General features: G+C 29.2%; 1 protein-coding gene across 1 annotated transcript in view; it reads left to right on the forward strand.

The window, feature by feature from the left end:
- Positions 1 to 26,444, forward strand: part of LOC113386217 (synaptogenesis protein syg-2) — a 252,518-nt gene that overhangs the window by 140,897 nt on the left and 85,177 nt on the right. The window contains exon 7 of the mRNA XM_026624011.1: positions 19,889 to 20,040. Within this exon, the coding sequence (XP_026479796.1) occupies positions 19,889 to 20,040 (152 nt within the window). The remainder of the gene's footprint in view (positions 1 to 19,888; positions 20,041 to 26,444) is intronic.

Below are 26,444 nucleotides of genomic sequence, written 5' to 3' on the forward strand. Positions count from 1 at the left end.
CAATATGTGTAAATAATTAACCTACTTAATATTGAATGAGTTTATTAACTTTCAAAAACTGAAATATAATTTCGTGAAATTTTGACTCTCCCTATTATTTCAAATTCTAATTATTTTTTAAAATTAAACCAATTTTTGTAGGTCTACAATATTCGAAGATGATTTCGATTATAGAAAACTTTGTCATTAAACTATTTTTGCTAAATAATTATTAGCCCAATTTCCAAATGAAATTTTCGGAACAGTTTTTGAATTTACAAAATCGGTTCAAAATTCTTGGCAAAAACATATTTGAAAAAGTTTGCACCAATCTGCTGATTATAAAGAGGCTCCTGAACCGTCCAAAATCTAATCAATATGAGTCAAATTTTGAATAGTTTTTGAATAATCGTCGACTAAAAAACAAATTTTGGCTCACATACATACACATATACACATACTTTTTGCAATTTTGTTTTCAAACAATTTGAAATGTCTAGATACATCAAGAACACATAAAATTACTAAACCGGATTTCTGGCGAAAACAAACTTTTATTTCGGGAAGATAAAAAAATGTTTTTTCATTCTAATGCACTTATAATATTTTTATATTATAAAATCATATTCGATGATTTCACAATATATTATTGTGAAATAAATTCAATTTTAACATGCATAAACCATAATAAGTATAAAAAATGCATATATACCACCGGGTATAGCGATGCTTGGACAATTTCAAAAAGAATTATTCTAACGTACAGATAAACATTAGTTGAAAAAGTTTGCGTAAAAAATTATCAATCTCAATTGATTTTACTTGCATAATTTATTATTAATAGAATTTTACTATTATTAAAAAAGAATGTGTCGACTAAATTTTTCAACACACGAAATTAGAATAACTTTGTAATCTATATTGTACTCTAATAATCAGTGGTTTACAAAACAATTTCTATAATACGGTAGAGCGGGGCATAAAAAACCACGGCTAAAATTAACCACTAGCGATATCTCAAAAACCAGTAAAGTTAAAAATTTCCTAACAATAGTTCAATAATGTAGCTATTATTTTGTAAAATTCTTTCAAAGTTAAAATAAGACATTGGACCTGTTTGCCCGCTTATGTAGCAAAAAGGACTAGATTACATATTTTTGAAAAAATAGTAAAACTAGTGCGGTGCATGGCTTCGTGCCTTAAGGCAAATAGCTAGAACTTTCCGTACCGTAATTAAAAATCTTGGTACGTAACCCAAAAAAATTACACAAAATGTGTACACATTATCAAAATCTCTATAAAATATCTGATAATTTGATGTGCATATGTTCAATTAACATTTTTGGCCGCCAAATGACATTTTTTGACTAACTTTTATTGAGAGTCTATAACCGCTGGACCTGCCCTCCCAAAAATTTAATCAGTTTTTCATCTTGTCAATACAAATAAAATGTTTTTTGAATTATTAAAATCGGACGCTCCGCTCTCTTAAAAACTGAGATACCGTTTTTGGCACTACTTGCCACGTATCTTCGGAACGGGTAGACCTGCCTTCTCCAAAAACTAATCAGCACGTCTCCTTATCAATACGAATCGAATGTTTTCTGAATTATTCAAATCGGTTAATCGGTGTTCCCTAAATCGTCGACGACAATTTGTATCCGCACACACACACATACACACACCCGCATACATCCATTTTTTCTAAGGTATGCCAAATATTCAGAAACCTTTGAAACGTAAAGATATATAAAAATTTTCATTTTCGATTTTTTTGCGATTACTATAACTTACCCAACGGAAGTTAAAAACACATTTCTACTATGATGTATTAGCTGCGAGTTTTACTGAACATAATCAGTTTGGCCTTTGTTTGGCATATGTCATTTTTTATGATATAATTGGTTTTGTTTTAACTATATAACTACTCAAAGTCATATTGGACCTTTGTGCCCCTCTCTACTCCACTTGTTTCAAAGATAAAATTTACATCGTAGGACCATATTTGAATTCGAAAACTACGGACACCACATCACTCATTAAGAGTCCTACTCCACGCACACAAACAATATTGTATTCAGTCTATTCAGGCTCGTTTTCGTCTCCTAAGAATGAAGTCGTAACAAAACCGTCTCTTACATCTCTGAACAGCCCCCGAAATTCGCATACGGAGCTTAAGACTTGGATAGACTGCGGATATAATTGATTAAATTACGATTCCGTTGAGTCTTAACGGAAAATAACCGTTATCTTATTACGTGCTAAGGGCGAGTCTTAGGGCACTTTGTTCAAGTGTCTTACATGTGACGAAAGGATGATTAAAGTCTATGATAAAAGTGTGAAAAGGATACAGGGCGAAACGAATTCAGAGGGATGACGGTCTTATTTAGTAATCGCTCGGATTAACGAAAAGAGCTTATTGTGAGAGAGTGTTGCGATTCATTGTTTCAGCAAATGAAAAGGTTTTGATGAAAAATCTGCTATGGAGCTACTCAGCTGGCACTCACAAGTAGAACATACTTGTTAAAACGACTTGTTTTCGAATAAAATAAATGTTTCGAAACGATTTTTTATACATTTTTACGTTTCAAAGCTTTCTGAACATTTTAGCATGCCTTAGAAAAAATTAATGTATGAGTGTGCGGTTACAATTTTCGGGCAACGATTTGGAGAACACGGATTAACCGATTATAAATATGTACTATACTGTCGCTGTTGTACTACAAGTGTCGAATGTTAAATATGTGGTTTATTCCAAAATATCTATATAAACCTCAATTCATTAATATTAAGATTGAGAAACTTACTTCTTTACAATTAAGAACATTTCACAGGATCAAACTGTAGTAAAAACTTCAAAATATGATAGATCTAAATCACATTTCTTAATTTGATATGCTTGTAACAGAACCTATTTTTCTAGGTTATGTAATAAATTTATACGTTACTTTGTTATACATAAATTATGTATAAAATTTTTGCTTTGTTAGTACCAATCAAATGTTTTTTAATCATTCAAATAAGTTAATATAAATATATTTATTAACTCCCCGAAGGAGAATTTTATGTTCTCATCAAAAAATCTGACTCCCTAATAATGTTTTCTGGACGTTTCAAGCCATTCTGAATCGAATGAAACCAAATTTAGAAAAAGTATGTGTGTATGTGTGTGTTAATAGATTTTGCCGTAAATCGACGTTTTCTCAAAAACGATTTCAAGGATTTAAAGGCCTTTCGATGTATCTCGATGAGGACTAACGTTTATCAATTTTGCGCGATGATCAGCAAAGCCGTTTCTTTTGTAAATAGCAGATAAGTAAATTTTTTTTCACGTTTTAGCTGTCAAATCTGAATTGATTTTAAAAAATCAAAACCCTTTCGAAAGATATTGGTTGGGAATGATACTGATTAGTTTTAGGTATAAATCTACCGAGCCGTTTTCTTGAAATTAACTGTTAAAAAAAATTGTCGATTTTTATAATCCTTGTTTGGCAATAATATCACAGTTCTATGAATCATACTAAAATGTATGACGGCTTTACAACAAATAGTTTGATGTTAAAACTTCATCAAAGTTCAAGAAAATTGTGTCAAAAGTTGCTTTTATGATGTGATGAGGCAAACATTATCAATTCATTAAAATTTAAAATGAAAAGCTACAATTTTAGGGGGCATACAAGGACTATAATGTGCAATGTAATTGCAAATAATGCAATATAATTAATATAATTACAATCAATTTAAATGTGTTTGCTAAAAATATTCTAAATCGCAATTTATAAATCTAATTGATAGCGATAACTTTATTTTTGAAATAAACAGTTTAAAATTTTATCTAAATATCTAAATTTCAATTTAGATTTATTAAGTCAATTCTTACACTTTTTGGGAAGTTCATGCAACTTGCCTTAAGGTTAAATGCCACTTTCAACTAGTTAGTTTAAATTTCTAGACGATTTTAGTTATTAATACAACTCATATGGATTTCTTAAACTTTATTTCTTAAATTCAAAATAAGTCAATATATGGTAATGTTTCCAAAAAAGTAATACATGTTTTTCCAGAAAATTCTATTTTCTAATTATATGTTTTCAAGTCGTTTCTGAAGTTATTTTGAATTGTTTGAAACCAAAATTGGCAACGGTATGAGTGTGTATGTGTGGAGAAAACTGCAAAAAAAGTTGTCCATATTCTCGCTAAAAATCTTGAACCAATTTTGAAAACTTAAAAAATGTTCGAAAAACATGAATGGAACTAATTTTTGGTAAAAATCGAACGGAGCTTTTATGCAAGTAATTTATTTATTTTTACTGTTAACCAACATTCTAAATAATTATTGACTTACGAAAATAGGTTTAATTAGTTCTGGTTTTAATCTCATTTTTGCGATTTAATATTTACTAGTAATTGAAATTTCATGAGTGAATTTGTCTAAATACCAGAGAAAAAATTGGATATATATTCTAAAAGTATTAATATTGTTATCATATATGTATTAAAATATTGTATTAAATGATTAATAGAAACCTATATTCTGTAAAGTTGACTATATTAAATACAAAACCGCAACTTGTGCCACTCTCATTTTTTAAATTTTGAGTTTTTATTAGAGTTTCAAAAATTATTGATACTATTAAAATATTAACTGTAATTTTATAGAAGCCTTTGGTCGACTAGCGAAGAAACTAATATAAATATTCAATAAAAATTATGCTCATGAACTAGTTTGTTAAATAAAAATATTGACTTTGAAAACCACCAAAAAGATTTATAAGTATCTAAAACTGCCCTAATATTTTAGTTAATAATAATAATTTACCTTATGTTATACCTAGTAATAAATTTCGATGTACTATAGTGAGAAATACTACATCATCGGTCTAAACTAAGAACGTTTAGCTCTCAGATATAAACACAATACGTACTAGACGACAAACCATACGAAATTTGTCTCTAAAAAAGTCTTTGGCAACGAAAACTTAAACCTTGAATTATAACTGAAACTTTTCTCAGTATTTCAGTTAATGATCATAATTCTCTTATTATTTGGAGCAAAATATATATTATTTCGATGAACTTCGTTTTACTGTAGTGAGAAATAGTAGGTCATCGGTCTAAAGTAAGAACGTTCAGCTCTCAAATATAAACACAATATGTAATAAACGACAAGCCATATATATTTTGGCTTTTACAGAAGCGGAAAGCTCGTATGTCAAGCCGAAAGCACGTACTAACATCGCCAGAGAAAACCGCTAAAAGGAATTTTGCAACAAATGCACCTATGGAGTGTTCCGAGTGTTCTTAAGCCAACCGGTTTTGTTGAAAAATAAAAAGTAAACAACAGGTTTATCTGCCACTTTAACGATCAGATAAAACTTTAAAATTCCCAATCTCAAAAAGATATATAATCACAGCTAAAATTATAAGAGATAAATTATATTTTGAACTAACGTATTATATGTTATGTCCTACTTATGTGTAAATTATCTATGCAGAAACGAATTTTGGTAAAAAAACTTCTAATGTTCAACTTATGGCAAAATAACAAACAGATATATCTGTATACAAGTAACTCTTATTATTGAAAAAAATTACTTTGGCTCATTACAAAAACACTTACTTTGGCTTTTTTAAAAAAATAGGTCTCTTGATCATATTAATGTAGGACGCTGACACCTAGGAAACTTGTTCGAACAAACATACTTCATCTTTCTCTTTCGGATCATATATATAGTTTAGTTTAGATGTTATGACAACTGTACCTATATACTCTAGTACACCTGTACCCAGTCTCCCCTACTTTACTCCAAACTTTAATATTTAATATGTCTATCACATCCATTTTTATATGAAACCTTCGCGTTTTTACAAGAATTATTATATGGCAAAATCATATTAAAATAGTGCACGCAGGTGGCTAATTAGAAGTTTTAAATTAAAATACAAGGTAATGAAATTCAAAGTTAGTTTCACTGTAATAAAGTACAGAAAGTTAAGCAATCTTTCTATAAAAGTTTAAAAGGTAATTCTGTGCAGTATTTTATATATACATATATAAAAATATACACACATATATATATATATATATATATATATATATATAATTGTCTACAAGAAATATGAGCTTACAGGTTCTTGAATAATTATTTTTTATCACCGCTGGTGTAGTCAATAATAGTGAATATCAAATAAAAGATTTATTCTTTACAATGAAAAATAATTCATATAACAAAAAAATAATGAAATTTCTGTATAATTAAAAAAAAAAATTTTATGCTGGAAAATTTTAGTCTATAATCTGTTTAAATTTATATTATAATCTATTTTGTATTCTAGTTGTCTGCTTAGAACTCTATCTAAACTAGAATAAGAAATTTAGTTGAATAAATATCTAAAGATAAAAATTATGTCAAAAAGTGGAGGATTAAAAATCTAAATCAAAGTTGAATATTTTCAAATGATATAATTGAATTAGCATCAAACTTACTTTATACCAATAATTCGTTTCGATAATTTGAGAAATAATATGCGATAACTTATGTAGCCCATAGTAAATGTAACAAAAGATAACAGGTGTTTTTATGAAAAAATTGTCTGTTTTTTTCATAAGAAATTCAATAAGCATATAAACAAGCTTTTGTCAGAATCCTAGAGGGACATCCTTCAACAGTTTTTTAATTTTTTTACTATTTGGTTGATTTCGAGTTTGCCATACTATAAGCTGCTATTGAACATTTTCGATATTCAAATTATTGAAAATTTCTATTATTATATTTTTGGAGCCTAACAGTTATTATCTGTATGTGCAATTAACCATACATTCAACTTTATTGAATAACGAACCTCTGGCGCATTGTTCATATTTCTCATTTACATATAAATTGTAAATTTCGGTGAATAAATAAAATATATCGAAACAAAATATACAAAAGCTTTACTCGGGAAATGAGAACGATATATACAAACAAAACCGGGAAAATTGTGAAAAGTCGGAAATTACATGAATTAGAATTTTTAATTTTGTGACTCACTCGCTCTACGCCACGTGATTGAATGGAAATTAATTGCTTATTAATTATACGGAAATGATATTGATGTTTAATATTTACAGAGGCCATTATTAATATTTCGTATCGAAGCTATTTGTGATTTTCAATTATTATTTTTGTGTACGATGGTCGATCGGGTTTCAACTAATATATTTTATTTACATAAGCTTTGAACGTATTTATTTATATATTCATATTCATATATATGTGTATATATATATATATATATATAATATTTTGAATATTTTTGCAATTTTAATCATTTTTTAGTGATAATGAAAATATTTCTTACATTCGTTTAGACTAAAGTTGTTTAGTACATAAAACTACATATAATATAAAATTATAATGATCGAGTATTACATCAACTAAATATTTTATGACCATTTCTGAAAGAGAAGTTTACGTTTAGGCCAAAAAAAAGTTTTGTCATTTTTGGATTTTTCCAGGTTTCAAACAATTTTGAAGCTTTTAACGCAAAATTTGGAAAATATTTATATATTTGAGTCAAAACAGACTTTTGGTCGAATTATTCTTAGAAGTGCAAGATTTGATTTCAAAAATTTTAAACATTGTCAGAAAAACCCAAAATTTGTCGGTCTGATTTCCGCCAAAAATTTTGAACCGATTTTGAAAATTCAAGAACTTTGTATGATGATAGAGTTTATCGCCTTTGGTCTTAATGAATATTACAATAAATTGTGGATCTATAAAGAATTTATGTATGATTTTATTATGAAACTTTATCAAAGTCAACAACAAATGGACCATTGAAAATTCTATCAATAAAATCAATTGTTATTGATTCAAGTAGACTATTAGTAGAGCTCGAATCTAAAGGCTTTTGCATATTAAATAAGACAAATTTCTATTTACAGCTTGTTTTGAATATGCATTAAAATATATAATTGAAATATACGTTATTATAAACTAATTATGAATAAGCATGAATATATATTTGAATCAATTTTATCAACATACAATAATTAAATTTGTATAACATTTCGATTGTTTTCTTGTATTTATACTTATAAATATATTAATTTTGAAAATTTTTAGTAATAGAGCATGTACTAATAAATCGTCAGTACTTTTCAAATTCCACATTATTGTGCATGGTTACAATGCTATAGTAAATTGGTTGTACTTAAATATTATAATCAAATGTAGTTTTTGTATTATATTTTCAAGAAAAATATAAATATTTTAAACTAAACCTAATATTTAACACTATAATATGAGATTTAGAATCTAATTCTCAGTTAAAAAAAAATGTTATGTTACGGGTCTATAGTCGTATGAATCGGTAGTCACATCTTTGGTGTTCGATCGAGCTTTCTGCAATATCTAACCTCCAAAAAGCACAAAAAATCAAAATATTGACTTCGGTCAGACTTTACTGATGCGTTAATAAATAATAATAGAAGTCTCATTTATGATCAAATTTGACATTTGTGCCTTTTGGAGGTTAGGCTTTAGAAGTAGATTTATAGTAAAACGCTCTATTGAATAGCTAAAATTTAACATTTTTTGATTACCAATTCATACGATTCTAGACCCATAATAATAATAAATAGTAGTCTATGAGAGCTCCACAAAATCAATGATTTTTTCCCCTCCCTTGTTTATTATTCCCCTTACTGTTCTATTGCTATTAATTAATGACTATTAATCACTTTATATTTGTCTTTATAAATTTTTCTTTCTAAACTTCTGCTTCCATGCTTCCTGGTTCTGCGCTTTGGCTTTCAGTTTCTTCTTTCCATGCCTTTCAGCCCCCTTCTATTTTACCCTTGACGACGCCGTGCAGGAGGTACTCTTCCTGCAGAAGTGGTCTGGTCCAGTTTCCTTTTCTTTTCAGGATTGTGCTCAGTAGAGTCCTTTACTCACCCACTCTTCTCAGGATTATTTTTCATTTGTTAATTCATCTGTTCACTATATCTTCTCCAATCCGTCTCTAGCACCACATTTCAAAACTGTCCAGGTCGTTCTTGTCGACCTTTCATAGAATCCATGTCTCTGATCCGTACAGAGCTATGTTTAAATGTAACACTAAGTCAGAATTAGCAGCATTTTTCAAATCTTAGACTAGAACTTCAAAATATGTATTGCTTGAGTATAGTAACGATTTGAATATTTTCCTTACCGACCCTAATATTTTTCTCAAGTATTTCAGGGAAGAGTTATAGAGCCTAATTTGAAATTCCCGCCATGTATGCTTGTCATAGTGACATCTTATGCGGGGCGCGAATGTTCCGTACACAAGGACGGAGCGTCAATGTGTAATACTATTCAATTTTTCAAAGCCGGCTCCGAGAATTTTAATAAAAACATATTGTATGCCAAAGCGTTTTAGCGAATGTATAGTGTTAGACACGAATTTCGGGAAAAATAAACCAATTTGTAAACCTAGAAGCTGTAAAAATAGATTCTCAATCGGATTCGTTCAAGGGAGAAGACGATAATGATCTCGATGGTTTTTGGTTAGATCATGTTAATTTTCATTTCTGTAAATTATCTAAAAACAGTTAAATTTTATTATATTTTGTATCAAAATGTATTAAATTATACACGAATTTCCGGAAAAATAAACCAATTTGTAAACCTAGCAGCTGTAAAAATAGATTCTCAATCGGAATTGTTCAAGGGAGAAGTCATCATAATAATCTGAACGGTTTTTGGTTGCTTTGGATCATGTTAATTTTCATTATTGTAAATTAACTAAAAACAGTTAAATTTTATTATTCAGTATTAAAATGTATCAAATTATACACGAATTTCCGGAATAATAAACCAATATGTAAACTTAGAAGTTGTAAAAATAGATTCTTAATGCGATGCGATTTGTTCAAAGGACAAATCATCATAATGATCTGAACGGTTTTTGGTTGCTTTAGATCATGTTAATTTTTATTTTTGTAGATTATCAAAAAACTGTTAAACTATATTATATATGGTACTAAATGTATTAAATTATAAATTTTTACAAATTATATTTTTTAATCGTTTTATGCGCTCGATGCCAAGAACATTATCACTGCAGATTAATAGATCTTCTAAAATCCTGTTTTCTTACAAACTTGAAAGAACTTTTCTGAAATAATATAAAATATGACTAAATCACAAAGGTGTGAAAGTTTTTTAAATTGCGTATAAAATAATTCTTTTTAATGTTAAAATGATGTATTTTTCTACATTTCGGTTTTTTATATAGGGTAGATGAGGCTTGAAGGTCCGCGTAAAAGGTCCACCACTGATATATCAAAAATAAGTCAAGTTATATAATGTTTAACAACAATATTTAAAAGTAGGCGGCAAAAGATGTATAATTAGCCATTCAGGAGAACAACCAGGAGATAAACGGCAATGTTTGAAAATCGATAACAAAAATATTTCGTTGTTAGTTTTTTTCGTTGTGAGCACTGTTGTTTAGTTTACGAGACTTAATAGAATTTTTAAGTATACGTTATTTATTTTTTTTTTAAAAGACGTATTGTTATTTCTGAGTCAGACTCGACATTTTTTAGTAAATAAAAAAGTAAATTTAGTTAAAACAACAACCAACAAAAATGGACGTGAGGATCTACAACTATATTTTGTTTATTAAGTGAATTTTATCGTAAGGAAAAATGGTATAGTTTAATTATTCGGATACTTGAATAATTAAATGCAACTTAATTAAATTCACTTTAGAGTATCTACTTTCATGTAATAATATAATATTCTCTAAATGATAAAATTATACCATTGCATTGAATTGCTCTTATAAATTTCTAAAGAATTGTTATTCTTCTCTTGGTCGATGAACCTGGCCACAATGTCTAGCAATGTGGAGGCATTCATAAAATATTAACTTTTCTTGCAGACTTGTTGGATTCTATAAAATGCTATTCAATGTGTTTTTGTTCTAAACTTTTTTTATTATTTCGCAAGACTGTAGTAAACTCGGTTTACAATTGTTACTCTGTTGCAGAACTCTGTGAAACCGCAATTTCAAAGGATATCTTATTAGTATTTAAGTTTTTATGGTATATTCAAGATTATTTGGTCGAAAGTATGATTACTTCAATTATATTTTGAATCAGCTTTTATTCAAGGTAGAATAAAAATAAGATTTAAAAATTGTGAAGTAATTTCATCTTAACTTTGGTAAAATATATTCTTATTAAATTTTATTTTCTTCTTATCTATCAGCAGTCAAATGGAAATTTCATTAAAATTTTATTGGTGTAATGATTGTAATAAAATTGATTTAAGACGCTATAACAAAAACAAGATATTTTATGATATAAATACTTACTTTATATGTGAAAGTTTTGGAATCATAACCCGATAAAAATCATTCAATGTCAATCAGTGGCTTTTTACTACTTTTCTAACTCGATTTCTGTTTAAAGTGCATATTATTATTTTGATGATTTCATTCAAACATAGTTTTTATAGGATTATAAAAACAATGCATTCAAACAGAACAATATTTAGTAGTATAGCCACAATAAAACTACTTGGAAACTATTATTATATTCCCGTAGGTTAAGTTATAGTAATCGCAAAAAAAAAACAAAAATGAAAATTTTTATCTATCTTTACGTTTTAGAGGTTTCTGAATATTTTGGCATAGCTTTAAAAAAATGGATGTATATGGTGTATGAGTGTGTGAGTGTGTGTGTGTGCGGATACAAATTTTTGTCGACAATTTCGGGAACACCGATCAACCGATTTGAGTAATTCATTTTTTTTTAGGTTTCAACCGTAAAACGCCTATAACTCAGAAACTTTTCAAGTTAGGGTCATGATGTCTACGAATGAAATATGCGTATTTAATATCTATCAGCTGGTGCAAAAAAATTATGATAGCTCTAACCGTTCGCGAGATATTCGCTACAAATTATTTGCTACTTTTTGCATATTTCATGTGCGTTTATTTCGAAAACTATTTGAACTGATCGTAATATTTTAATAGCATTTTTCTAAAATCGTAAGGAACCTACATTATGAATGTGATCAAAATCTTCAACAAAAATTTTCCGCCGAAATTCACAAAAATATTCCTTACCAGAGGGTCATGGTAAGATTTCAGTTTTTTTCGATTTATTCGGCAACCATTGAATATTCTAGCCCACATGGCAATTCACATGATGTTTAATTGAAGCTTCTACGTGCATGAAAAGTCTGTCAAAAATTTCAAAATTGTCGACCATTTTTGAGCATTTTTTACATACGTTTGGCCTGGTGCAGCATGGTATCTTCTCAAAAGCGAATGAAGCGAATTTAATAAAACTTGGCACACATTGTTATTGTACTTGATCAAGTTGGTGACAAAAATTAAAAATTGGTTCATACGGTAGTTTTCGAGAGATGCGAGATGTAACTTTGACCTGAAACTAGCGACCTGAAAATAGTGTGAAAGATTTTGCATTGCCCAAGATAGGCTTTATTTTCAGTCGCTGGACCTGCCTCCGCTAAAATATTTGTTTTTTGAATCATTTAAATCGGTTGATCTGTGTTCTCGATATCGCAATCTCTCAATCTGAAACTAGGCTAGTTTCAGGTCAAAGTATAATCTCGCATATCTCGAAAACTACCGTATGAACCAATTTCTATTTTTTGTCACAAACTTGGTCAACTATAACAACAATGTGTGCCATGATTTTTATTAAATTTGCAAGATCCGCTTTTGGGAAGATACCATGGTGTACTCAGGCTAAAGTGCTTTCAACCTGCATTGTCTAGAGTCTAGACCAGTCTTTCTCAAAGTAGGCGATATCGCCCCCTGGGGGGCGATATTGATCTCCAGGGGGGCGATGAAAGGCCTCGCGAAAAATGTTGGTTGTTGACGTTGGGTTAGGGGGCATTTGTTATTTTATTTACTTTACATTTTAAAGTTCACCAGAATTTGTATCCCAACGATTAATTGGTACTTTATAAGTGTGGTCGTGTTTCCATGGTGTTTAAATGATTTTGATACCATTTTATAGCTTTTTACCAAAAAATTGGCTATCAAAAGGAAATTGTCTGACTCGCTTTTACAATCTGTTTGACTCTGTTGTAGAGTTTTTAGAAAATAAGGACACACAGTTGTGTAAAAACCTGATATTATCAAAAAATTATATAGCAAATCTCACAGACTTTCAGAGATTGTATAAAAAATTTGGTAGGGGGGCGATACAAAAATTTGGATCTTCAAAGGGGGCGATGGAGGAGACTCTAGACCATAGGTGGGGAACCTGCGGCCTCGAGGCCGCATGCGGCCTCCGGTAGGTTTTTGTGCGGCCCCTTGCCGTCTAGTACAAAATAGCATAATTACTTTCAAACAACTATTGTACATCAACGTCATGACAGTACCGCGAAAAATCCCACCAAAAACAGTCATATTGTAACATGACATCAGATTACTAGCCTGAAACACAGACTCTTAAGCAGATACAAAATAGAGATGTAATATATTATATTAATATCATTTAATATAAGCAATATTTTCTATTTCGCAAGACATCGCCTATTGTATGATTGAAGAAGTATTATAAAAAATTTAACAGTGCAAAAAATGCGTATCCGTAATAAAATGATAAAAATTTATACTTCTCGCAACCAAAAGCAAATCTGCAGCTTTGCAAAAAATGCGTATCCGTAATAAAATGATAAAAATTTATACTTCTCGCAACCAAAAGCAAATCTGCAGCTTTGGCGGAGATCGGAGCAACCAGATTTTACCTAGATATATTGGCAAATTTATGAGACCATAGTTAAAAAATGACACAAAACTATACCTTTTTTCATGAAAAAATTGCCGAGGGCAAAATATGTGTCCAAATATGTGGCAAAATATGTATTTGAAATGAGAACAATTCAAATGCAACATATAAATTAACAATACATTTTGTGCATAATAAATACATATTTTAATTAAAATATTCCTTTCACGTTCATTATTGTTAGTTTACACATTATCAAATAATACGCTTATTTTCATATGTAAAGATTATTATTCTGTAATTGGAGTAGGTACATCATTTATTAATATTATATTATATTATATATTAATATTATATCTGTCAATAGTGTCTAGGTATATTACTTTTGGAAAGAAGTAACGTTGCGTTTAATGCATTAATCCTTTTTTTTTTGTTATGATAACTATTCACAAATGACTTTAATCTGTTTTTTCCAAAACCCGAAATTCTCTAAATTACCCGTTAACACCTTAGTTTGCAAAATTAAAATCTATCAGTGAATTCAATGGTATAAGAAAAATATATATTTTTTTAATTTCAAATAATTATGTAACAATAAGAATATGGAAATCAAATTCAAAATAAAAGACTTTAATATCATTTTTATATGAAAAATGAATGTTTAAATGAAATTGAAACGAACTAAAATTCGATTTTATCGAAACGAAGTCGATTTTATCTCATTACATACGTTCAAAACATACCAACTGTTCAAGAAGAATGCATGAAATTTCTTCAAAACAAGTGAATGAAATTTCGTTCGATTTCCTTCGACACCTAGAAATTTTACATCTCGACATTTTTTTAAATTTTGAAGTATTTTATTTACTTTTTTCTATATAATGCAATGAATTGTTAAAACTATAAAAAAACAATAATAATTTCACAAAAGGCACTTTTTTAGGTCGATCAGCTTATGCGGCCTCTTTTATTGCTGCCTAATTTAAGTGTGGCCTCTAATGGCAAAAAGGTTCCCCACCTCTGGTCTAGACAATGCAGCGGAACAGTCAACAAGTATATTCAATCACCGCTGTATTTGTAATAGTTTGAAGATATTATATAGATTTTTATACCAATCACAGTGTTTTTATTCAGTAAGATTCAAATTTGGAACGGTTATCGTCAGATAACAATTATTTACTTACAGTCCGCTTTATTATTAATTACTGATGGTAGCCAGCCCAACCAATATATATATATTACTATTTCTACATGAATTTCTAAAAAGTGCAGTGGGTATTCAAATATTTTATTGAAACAAAACTATCAGCAATATCAGCAAAGACATTTATTGTGCACGTCGTGTACATGTTACGACATCCCCGCTGACGGGAACACATCAAGGGAATGCAATATAGAAGCAAGTGAGGTCAGACAATTCCGCTTCAAATTTACATTTGCATTCGTCCTTCTTCTGAAACGATATATTTCTTCTGTTAGATAGGAAGCTGGGCAATAAATGTAATAGAATATTATTATTCAATCGATACAGGAATTTTTCAAACGGTACAAGTAAAACGATACTGCTATTGGGTTTCAAGTAGTTTTTTTAATTTTTTTTTAAATATATGTTCTTACATACAGTACAGAAAAACCTTGGTTTACTCTTCTGGGATTTTGATAAAACTTCGCATGGTGGTACAGTTGCTAGTTAAAACGAGGAGTATTATAGGCCTATGGGTAGTGGTTTAGTTATACAAATTAACTAAAATTTTGAAAAATAGGCTACTCGCAATACGTAATCCCACTATGTTCCTATTATAATGCCTTGATCAGTCGGACACATTGTAATATTTAACAATTTCTATATATAAATACATACACCCTTATATACACATATAACTACATGCTACTAGAAAAAGAATGACGATAATAATAAATCGTTTCTACCTGAACTTATAATTAACTTGCTTAATAACTGGTAGGTTAAAAATATAAACCTCTAATATAGGTGAAGATTTACAGTACATTTGTATTAATATCATAGCATCTGGAGTTTTTAGGGAAAGCAATGTATGGAGCTACAATTATCCTTCTATTCATGTTTTTGTTTAATTTTATTTTGCAATATGTTCATTTTAAAATATTTTTATTTTATTAAAGAGAATGCTAATATATATGACAAAATAACATTGATTGGAAATTATTAAATACACCCCGTAACGTAGGGATATATATATATTTTCATGAATATCAAAACCCTTTTAAGCAATTTATAAAAATATGTTTTCATTTAGTATATATATATATATATATATATATTATAGAATTTTCTGATATGAGTGGAACGAATATTAAATATTAGATATGAACAATACAATACTCAGATTTTTAACACACACTTTATTTATTAATTACAGACGTTTTGAGACTATAGTATACCTCATCTTCAGTATAATTTCAAAATAGTAAAAATTATTTACTAATACATTATTTAATATTTTATTTAAATTATATTTAAAATTTGAAAAACAAAGACACCAACTTTCTCTTACAATATTTGACACAGTACTAAACATTTGAATATATACAGAAATATTTGAAAACAAATCTCAAGTGCCTAAGATGAAGGGAAAAGGGTGGATATTATTAATAATAATTTTTACATATTAGTATAATGTAAGAAAAAGGCAGAGTACATAGGGCAAGTGATAAAGCACTCCTGTTGCCAAAGTTTTTGGGTTCAAATCCCACACTACTTCAAGCCTGATATTAGATTTCATTTAAAAATAAATATCTAAATATGATTTCAAGTGAAAAATAGACTTTTGAATCATTACTGCAAGGTTGATATCACGCCAAAATTAGAACTATTTAAAAATAGTCTAATAAAAAGAGTAAAACTTTACTAATTGGGTTTTAATAATGATAAATTATAGGAGGTACATGTTACATCACAACAGCTCAAAAACACTAAGAATAAATCTGGTTGTTGATCATAAATTCAATTTTGAAAAATAGGAAAAAATAGTTCACTTTGACTAAATGATCTTGTTTTATTACGTTTTACCTGAAACTAAAAATTCATTGATTGTATTGACTATTTAATCTACAAGTCGATGAGTACATTGGTTGTAGAAAAATTTTACCCTTCTTAATTGAAATATGTAATATTTCAAAGTTTAATCTTTTTATTTTTACATCTAAAATATTTTTATCAAATTATAAATCATTTTCCGAAATTTACGAAAATCGATTATCAACTCTCGGCGTTTCGTACTATTTGTATACGACTCGGTAGAAAACGCCGCCAGCTATGCCGGCCAAACAAATTATTGCAACTATAGTTGTTTGCATTTGACAAATACCTTTTTCATAAGCAGGATATTGCAAAAAATCAAATTAAACTCAACATTGGTAGTTTGATATGAAATATACTAATATAAAACTATACATGATTATAGTAAATCGTTAAATAAAATATAAATTAGGAGCTGTTTTCGTTATTTGCTATATAGCAATAAATTCTGATAAAAATAGCAATTTTTTTGCTATATTGGTACTATATAGCATAAACTCGTGCGAGTTCAAACCCCATATTAATTTTATTTTCTTGTTTATCTGTTCAATGATATCAACACTGCTGCTAATAAAAAATAATAGAAAGATGTATAAGAGTTCAGTATCACAACATGCTATATTCATTATGTATTCCTATAATATGTATAATTAAATACTCTATAATTTTTATTGTTATACTTTAAAATTTGAAATAAAAATATCGGGCAACAATAAAAAATTGTATCATGCGGTATCTAACAATTGTCGCAAAACGAAAAGCAAACTTTTTACATTTTTCCGTACTTGACACTGTGTTTTTCTTCTTGGGGGAAAAACAGGGATCTGATCGATGACACAAAGAGCCAATAATGGTTTGTCTTCGTGAACGTCAAGCCGTTGTCGGAAACTGTCCTATTTGAAAAGCTAACGATGTATATATACCTACTATATTTATATTATACACTATGTACAATATTTATCGAGATTAAAAATATCTACCCGAGGAAAATTGTACGTATTTATTAAATATTTTCATTTATTGAGATCATAATAAATGTACCGGGGGTGGTTTCCTATAATGCACTCTGATAACTAAGCAAGTTTAAGAGGGAAATACCGTGATGATAACCGATGATTCAAATAAATTTATAATATCTGTAACTGCCTTCTTTCTGGTTTATTGGAACAAAATACAATTCATTTTTAAGCAAGTATAAAGATGATGCAACTGATTCAAATAAATGCAGCAGCCCTCTTTTTTATTTACTAGAACAAAATATACTTAACTTTTAAGCAAGTGTAAAGAAAAAATTCCGTGATACAATAGATGATTGAAAAAAAATGTATAAGCCCTCTTTCCTATTTACTAGAACAAAATATATTTCAGTTTAAAGTAACCACATTAGTGAAATACAAAAATAGCTTGTTTTTTTCAGAGTTCTTAATTATTCCCTTCTGTCTTACAAATTATTACAACAAATGTACATTAACATCATAGTACTTTATACTTGGTTTTATTTTATGATGGTATTTTAAAGTATGACAATAAGGTGTTAAAAAAATGCATTATATAAGTTTCTTCATAGTTGTGGCAAAGGACGAGTTATTACTCACTTTTAAAGTTTAATCAAAATAAAATGTTTGAATGAAGCCTATAAATATAAATAATTTTACAATGAAATCAATACAAAGTTATATTGAAACTGAATTTTGAACAAATCACTTATCAAATAAAAAAAAATTTAGGAGCTAAAAGTTTTATAAGTTTTTTTAAGTTATTCTCACAAAAATTTGTAACTTAATGTACTTTGTATAGATTGCTATGACAAATTAAATAATAAGTAAATAAAGAATTATTAGCAACTAAATTTTTGCTATTGAAAATATGGAATCACACATAATATTACCTAGTTATTATTTGTTATCATAAATAATAACACTGAATTAGGTTCTAATTATTATAGGCTTTTTTATCACTTATGCACTTATGTGGTTGTTATATATTATTTACCAAAATTCTAATTATTATCTGTATGTATCTTATCTATACTTGCGATACCATGCTAGATAAATTTGGATTAAACACCTTAAAGATTAGGATAAAACACTTTAAAGCTTTTTTATTAGATAAAGTAATTTTTAATTCGTTTGGTATGAAACCTTCTATTGGTAAATTAATATAAAATTGTGTCTGCTTCTTCAGTTTCAACGTTTGTTTTGCAATTTTATTAATTCATATTATTATGAGATGGTAAAAAATATGACAAAACCAGCCTCAAAATAAACTTTCGAAGATGCGATTTACGTTTGAACTGGTTACTGCGACTCAAGACTGTGACAATGACGCTCATTATCTGAGAAAATTGTGATTGTGGATTTCTTCATGTTATACAGTCGCGGAAACGTTAATAAAACTATCCAATTTTTAAATAAGTATCACTTTGTCCATATATTTAATTTTGTCAGTTTTTACCCTATATCTATCTGAAGGCAGAGCACTTTTATCGTGGATTATCATACAATATTAATTGTATTTTTTTAACTTCCCGTAGGGGAAGTTATAGTAATCGCGAAAATGAATGTTTTCATATATCTTTAGGTTTCAAAGGTTTTTGAACATTTTGGCATACTGACATAGAAAAAATGGACGATGTGTGTATGTATGTATATGTTTCGTACCAAGATCTTTAATTACGATACGGGAAGTTCCAGCAATTTTCTCTCTGTCTTTTTTTTAGTTTTAACTTAAAATTCAGTTAAAACTTTGATTTGAGTAAATGTTCAATAGCATCCTGTCTATTATTTTAATGTTCGTTTTACAGTAACCATAGCGTCGGTACCTAATCTTTCGCATTATGCTCACAGAAGACAAATGTCCATTACTAACTACTATAGCATTGCATAAATGCTGAAACGAGCAATTAAAGTTCTCAGAAACGTTGAGAAATTCCACAGAATTCGGTATTATCTCGGGAAAAGACTTGCGATTATAAAATAGTTAAATAAATGTTAATATATAAAAAATATTATTCAAAACTATTAAATACTCAAATATAAACTTATAAATTAGTATACAAAAATTATAAAAAAAATAATTTTTATATTTTTTTAAATTTTTTTTTACAGTGCGTCCTCTTTCTGTGGAGATAACCAACAACCCTCAACCTTTATCTGCGGGCAGATCTTATGAAATTCCTTGTCAATCTGTGGGGTCGCGGCCGCCGGTGAGAATAACTTGGAGTCTGGGTGGAACTGATTTATCTACACATGTCCAAAATGTAAGTACGAAATTGTCCTATGATTCTGAATTTAATTCAACTTAAAGCATGTAAGCAACATTATTTTTTTAAGGATATTGAGGTAATATGAAGGACATTTTGACTTATACATTACTAATCTACTGGGTGAAAACATTATGAACTTCATTATGTTCTTTATGCTATATAAAATATTTCACTTTATTCATTACGAGAATAATTGATTCTATCGCATAAAACTAATAGTAAGTAAGTAAGTTGTAATGAGTTAATTTTGCATACTTGAAACTTTGAACTAGATTTGCGAACAGGATCCAGATATGAGTCATAGATATGGGTACATGTCATAAGTACAGACTATGTGAAAAATATACTCAAATTAATTGCAAAATATAGAATTAGAATAAAACTTTTAATAAATGTAATATGTAATAGTACAAAATAATTTTCACTTGTATATGGCATCTCTTCTAGATAGATCCGCTAAAATTACCTTTTTAAAATGCTAATATATCATATATTTGTTCAGGTGCGATATTTTTTCTTTATGACATTATAATATAAGTCTTATAACTTAAAACAACTAGTTGATATTGGTATTTTGCCTTGAGGCAAGTTACATGCACTTCCCTATATGTGTAAATAATCGACTTTATCAATAAAAAATAAATTAATTTATGAGTGATTAAAAGCATTCCGAGTAGATTTATCACACATATTTAAAAACGAACAAACACGTTAACTCGGAGTGTTTTCTAAAAGCAATTTTCACAAATCAATAATTTTTATAATTGAACCAGTTTTCGTAGGACTTTAATGGTTTAGTATGTTCATTAAGACCAAGTACTCTATGTAGTTATACCAATTAAATAATCTAATTTTAATTTTAACAATCGTCAAAAAAACTACTCATTTTTTCAAACTTTGATGAAATTTTAAAATTAAACTACTTGTCGTATGGCCGTAATATTTTAGTAAGTTCTATAAGACCATGATATATATCGCCATAAAAAGTTCCATTTATAAGAAGCGGCTCCGTAGATTTTCACCTAAAACTAATCAGTATCATTTCCAACTTATCTTTCGAACAGTTTTTGATTTTTTAAAACCGATTCGTTAGTATGAGCTTAAATGTGGACGAAAAGTTTAACACTTTTTTTAAATTACAAAGAAACGGCTTGGCAGATCGTCGCACAAAACTGACAAACGATAATCTTCATCGAGATACATCGAATGGCTTTTTAATTTTTGAAATCGGTCCAGCCGTTTTTGAGAAAACGTTGATTTGCGATAAAAAATCTGTTCACACACACACATACTTTTTCCAAATTTGGTATCATTCGATTCAGAATGGCTTGAAACGTCGAGAATATATAAAATTAGCGAATCGGATTTTTTTATGAAAACAAACTTCTCCTTCGGGAAGTTAATAATGAAAAATTGAAACTAATTTGTCATCGAATGATGCAAACTCCAAAATTGTGCATCAAACTAAAATTCCCGGAAGTGAGCTGATACCCCGACAAGGATGACTACGATAACTTATGATGATAATAGTTTTTTTTTTAATATAGTAATATCAACAATCAGGCTAGGCATTGCGTTATACAGTAACATTTTCAGCTCTATTATTAATAAGCCAATATAGTTCACAGGTATCTATCTATCTATACACATATGCATACAAAATATGAATCTTCCCTCTGCTGCTGCCGTATGCAATTTCATTTAACTCTACTTAAGAAGTTCTGATTTGCGATACCATTCCGTGAAACTAACTATTCTAGTTAAATATTATTTATACAGCATGAGGTGCCCGTGTAATAATTATTTACTCGTGTAGCTTCTACGTTTATTCAGAAACAAGTTAATCGTTATTCATTAGAGAGATTTCAGCTCAAACTTTCGAATTATGTTGGCTGCAAAATAAATCATGGAAACATAGTATGATAATTTATAATTAGAACGTTGCAGAAAACTGAATGTGATGAATAAAAGTAGAGTTATAAAATGTAATGTTTTAAACTTATGGGCTGCAAAATTTTTTAAAAATTATTTTGAAATAAAGACAAAATGGCTTGTGTGAAATATACCTCATACACTTTAGAGTATATTTCACACAAGCCATTTTGTCTTGATTTCAAAATAATTTAAAAAAAATTTGCAGCCATAAGTTAAGAAAATTACCTACCTTTATTCGTACTTCATAGTTACTTTCAGGCATGAGCATTACGAAATATAGCAAGAGATTAGAATTCATCAAATAATTCATAAATAATCGTAAACTTATAACAGAGATAAATCATCCATGTGAGGTACAAAAAATTCTTCGAAGTAAATATATGAAATGTTTCCTTTATTGACTCAAATTATGTCACTTAGTATAAGAGTTTTTTGTGTATTACTAAGTATTTATTTTTAATTTCAACAGGATACAATTGATGGGAATGTATCAATTTCAACTTTAACATTTACTCCAAGACGTGAAGACAATGGTAAAACCTTAGTATGCACCGCACTTCATCCATATTACCACAATATTAGTGCCACTGGAAATCCTATGGTAGGCATCGGGATGAAGGATTTCCAACATGCCATTGTCCTTAACGTTTATTGTAAGTATTAATTAGTTAAATATATTTCATGTTTATCAGACCCTGATTGGCAAAATAGTTCAAGAACAATCTTAAGTTTTTGCACAATGCTAATCATAATTTGTTCAATTTTTTCTCAGATATGCCAATGCTGAATCTTTCTCTTGGTGCCAACATGAACCCTGATGATATCGAAGAAGGCGATGATGTGTATTTTGATTGCCAAATGGATTCGAATCCTTATGCTTACAAAGTAGTTTGGAAACACAATGTAAGTAAAAATATTGATATAGATCAGTATCAGTAAAACTTTTTTTTAAACATGTGCTTTATTATTGATGTTTTCTTATTTGTATTTCTATAATTTTCTAGGGTCAACCAGTTGTCCACAATCCAAAATTAGGCATAGTTGCAAAAAGTAATGCTTTGGCTCTTCAGAAAATAAGACGGGATCGAGCTGGAAATTATAGTTGTGTTGCTTCCAACGTTGAAGGCGATGGAAGTAGTGAAGCTGTTTCTTTGAGAGTAATGTGTAAGTTTTATTTTAGATATTATAAAAGAGATCATATTAATAATATTTTTATCATTGCACAGCCTTTAAAGAGCTGAGAAAAGTTTCTGTTTTTAATAAACTTTTATTGATGTGTATTTAATACAGTTTGTGAATATCAATTGAATCTTCAAAATGATTGTTCTATAATAATTAAACATTTATTTTAAAAAGTAGGGGTTGTAGAGATTTCATTAGAAAAATATTCAAATGGAATAATTAAGCATCTAAATTTCAGACAAACCAATCTGCATGCCGGAGCAAAAAAGAAGTGTACGGTGTGGCGCGTCAAGAAATTGTTAAAATCCGTTGCGACGTCGAATCATTACCAAAACCAAATACCTTTCGATGGGCCTTCAACAACAGTGCCGAATCCATCGAAGTTCCTAGAACAAGGTATTCTATTTATCAAACCATTCAAATCAGATCAAATATTTTAAGACAACTTTTTAGGTAAAATTTCGTATTTTCACACTTTGCTAAGTTTGTGATATAGATAAAAGTGATACCGGAAAAAAATTATCAAAATTTCACACGATTTTGGTCTACGATCTGCAGCTATTCTACTGTACTGTAAACTTGTTCTATTTAATACAATACAAAATGATTTTTTTTAGATTTACTGTAAATTTAAACCCTCCAGTTCTACATTGTCGTATCAACCTTTAAGTGAAATGGATTTTGTACTGTCCTACTTGTTGGGCTGCCAATACAGCAGGATTGCAACGAGAGCCCTGCGTCTACCATGTGATTGCTTGCTGCAGGAAGACCAGACCCTCCACATAATTGCTCCATGCTGAATCAGACTGTCGATTCGTTGGAAGTTGACTGCATGGAAGGTAAAAAAGATAATAATATATTGTAATATATTCAAGTTTTTGATTAGTTTTTTTTCTTGAATTAGCTTCTTTTATTTCTATGAGTTTTATTACAAGGAGCTGGTTTTTCAATATTACTGTTTCGTTCTAGGTTTTGACGGTGGCCAAACCCAAAGATTCCAGTTAGAAGTGTACGATCAAAATACTGGATTCTTGAGAGCAAATTTATCATCTCTGCGACCAACTTTCCTAATTGGAAGTCTCGAGTCAGGGGTTGCCTATGCAGTTTTGGTATATTCTGCAAACCAGAGAGGTCGTAGTGAACCTGTTCAATTGGAAGGATTTACGTTAAAATTGGCAGAAAAACAGACAAGTTAGTTAACCTTATGTGAATAAAATAATAATAAGATAGTTATATAATATAATAATAAGATAGTTATATAATAATAAGAGTAGATGCGAGATGACTTGCAGAGTAATAGAATTAAGTAAGTGATGTGTGAAAAACTCAATTTGAAAGACATCAAGTGGAAATCGCTTTGGTTACTGTTTAGTGAAAGCGAAAATTAATTCAATTTGGCAATCATTGGAATTCAACTACTATTAATCATAGTGCTTTTTAACCCATTCTAATACCTTAAAATGTAAGATTTAAGTTTTTTGTTCAATTTTCAGGTGCTGCATCAGGATTTGCAATATCAACATCAGCTGTATTGTCATCAATTCTGGGAATAATATGTATGATACTATTGGTAGTTTTACTCGTATTTGGGGCATCTATCGTTCGAAGACGATTTCCGAAGCTATTAGCTCGACGACCGTCCGCCGTGTTGGTAACTGGTGTTGGTGGTGCTGGCGGTAGAGGTTTAGGTGGCGGTGGTGGCAAAGATAAAACTACGGTGGCCAGTAGAGGATTAGTCGTTGGAAATATGCGAGATGATCCGCCACTTTATGACGAAAGGAATCCAGATGTGGTACCTTATGATAAAGGTAATAAGAGTATTTTTATTACAAATATCAAGAGTACAAATTAGTATCAAACTACTAATTCTTCATCGATATCACCCAATACTAGGAATTTTACACTAGACATATTGGATAATTATCTAATTGTTGAATTATACAAATTGAAATACACCAAAGTAATTTTAAAATAGTGAGGTTTTATATTTTTCCAAAATGATCAACATTTTGATCTAAATTTGGATATAAAAATCAGTAGGTTTATTAATTTCTAGTACCAGTAGAATCTGATGCATCTAAGTCAGAATTACTTACTCTACATGCACCTTTTAAGATAATTCAAGGAAGTCTTAGTTTTTGTGTGTAACATCTATCATACTATTGTATTTCAATATATTTTGCATGCTTTTATATATTATTATATAAATTATTCTGAACTATCGTTGTTTTCTTACAGATCTAGAATACAAACAACCATTAACCCAACAGATACCAATGGGAAGTGCTAGTAATGGTATTAGACCTGGAAGTAAACCGGGACAAATTTATTCTGAATCCGATGAAGATTTAAGGAGGAGAACTTCACCGCCTAGGCTCCAGGTATCAATATTTTTTCTCTATGATTGAGAAGTTTGTCATTGGCAAAAAATTTATATTTGCAGATTTTAGAGATTCATTCTAAATGATACAAAATTGGAAGAAATATTAAAAAAAATCTAATATAAAATCATCTTCTTCCAGCGCCATTGGTTTGCAAAATTATCTTATAAACTTATACGAATCAAACATATAAAAATGAATATCAATCATATCTAATTATGAAAGATGCCCATCATATATTGTGTTATATATTTATTTAGTCCTATACAAAGTTCCTGCAATATTCTTTAATGTGCAACATGATTCACCACTTGCTCAACTAATGTCTATTATTTATTTTTAGAGCCCTTCAGGATTGAAAAACGTAGGTTTAGTAACTAGTGTTAACTCCCTAAGAAGTGTGGCGAACGACTATGGTGGAGAACCACCTGGCACCTTCACGCAAATGGAGACTTGTAGACAGGTATGTGTTTACTTAGAAAACTATATAGACAATTGATAGTAGAACTTAAAGTAATACAAGGTAAGTTTCAAAAAAACAATTTAGACAAATTATCGAAACTTTGTTGAATTAGGTAAATTATAATCATACCACAATATCCTTATGTCCTGAAATTAATGCGAAGTCTTATAATAAGCCTGACATGGCACTTATTTATTTGTAATATTTTTATAAGTGTGGAGTTAAAAAGTTCAAAACATGCTTCATAAATTGAGGTACTACAAATGCTATGTCGAAGCAGCAAATCGCTTCTTTGGCTGTTCGTATCTCAATACACTATAAGACGGGGTACCACTGTATTTGGGTAAATTGAAAAAAATAAGAAGCAAGTTTTTTGTATACATTTATATAAATGGGCTCGCCCGGGGGTTAAGAGCGATGGGACTTCTTGATTCAGA

The sequence above is a fragment of the Ctenocephalides felis genome, unplaced genomic scaffold (assembly GCF_003426905.1).
Source record: "Ctenocephalides felis isolate EL2017-DRISC unplaced genomic scaffold, ASM342690v1 CF-g0.4_SCAFFOLD_03571, whole genome shotgun sequence".
Classification (NCBI taxonomy): Eukaryota; Metazoa; Arthropoda; class Insecta; order Siphonaptera; family Pulicidae; genus Ctenocephalides; species Ctenocephalides felis.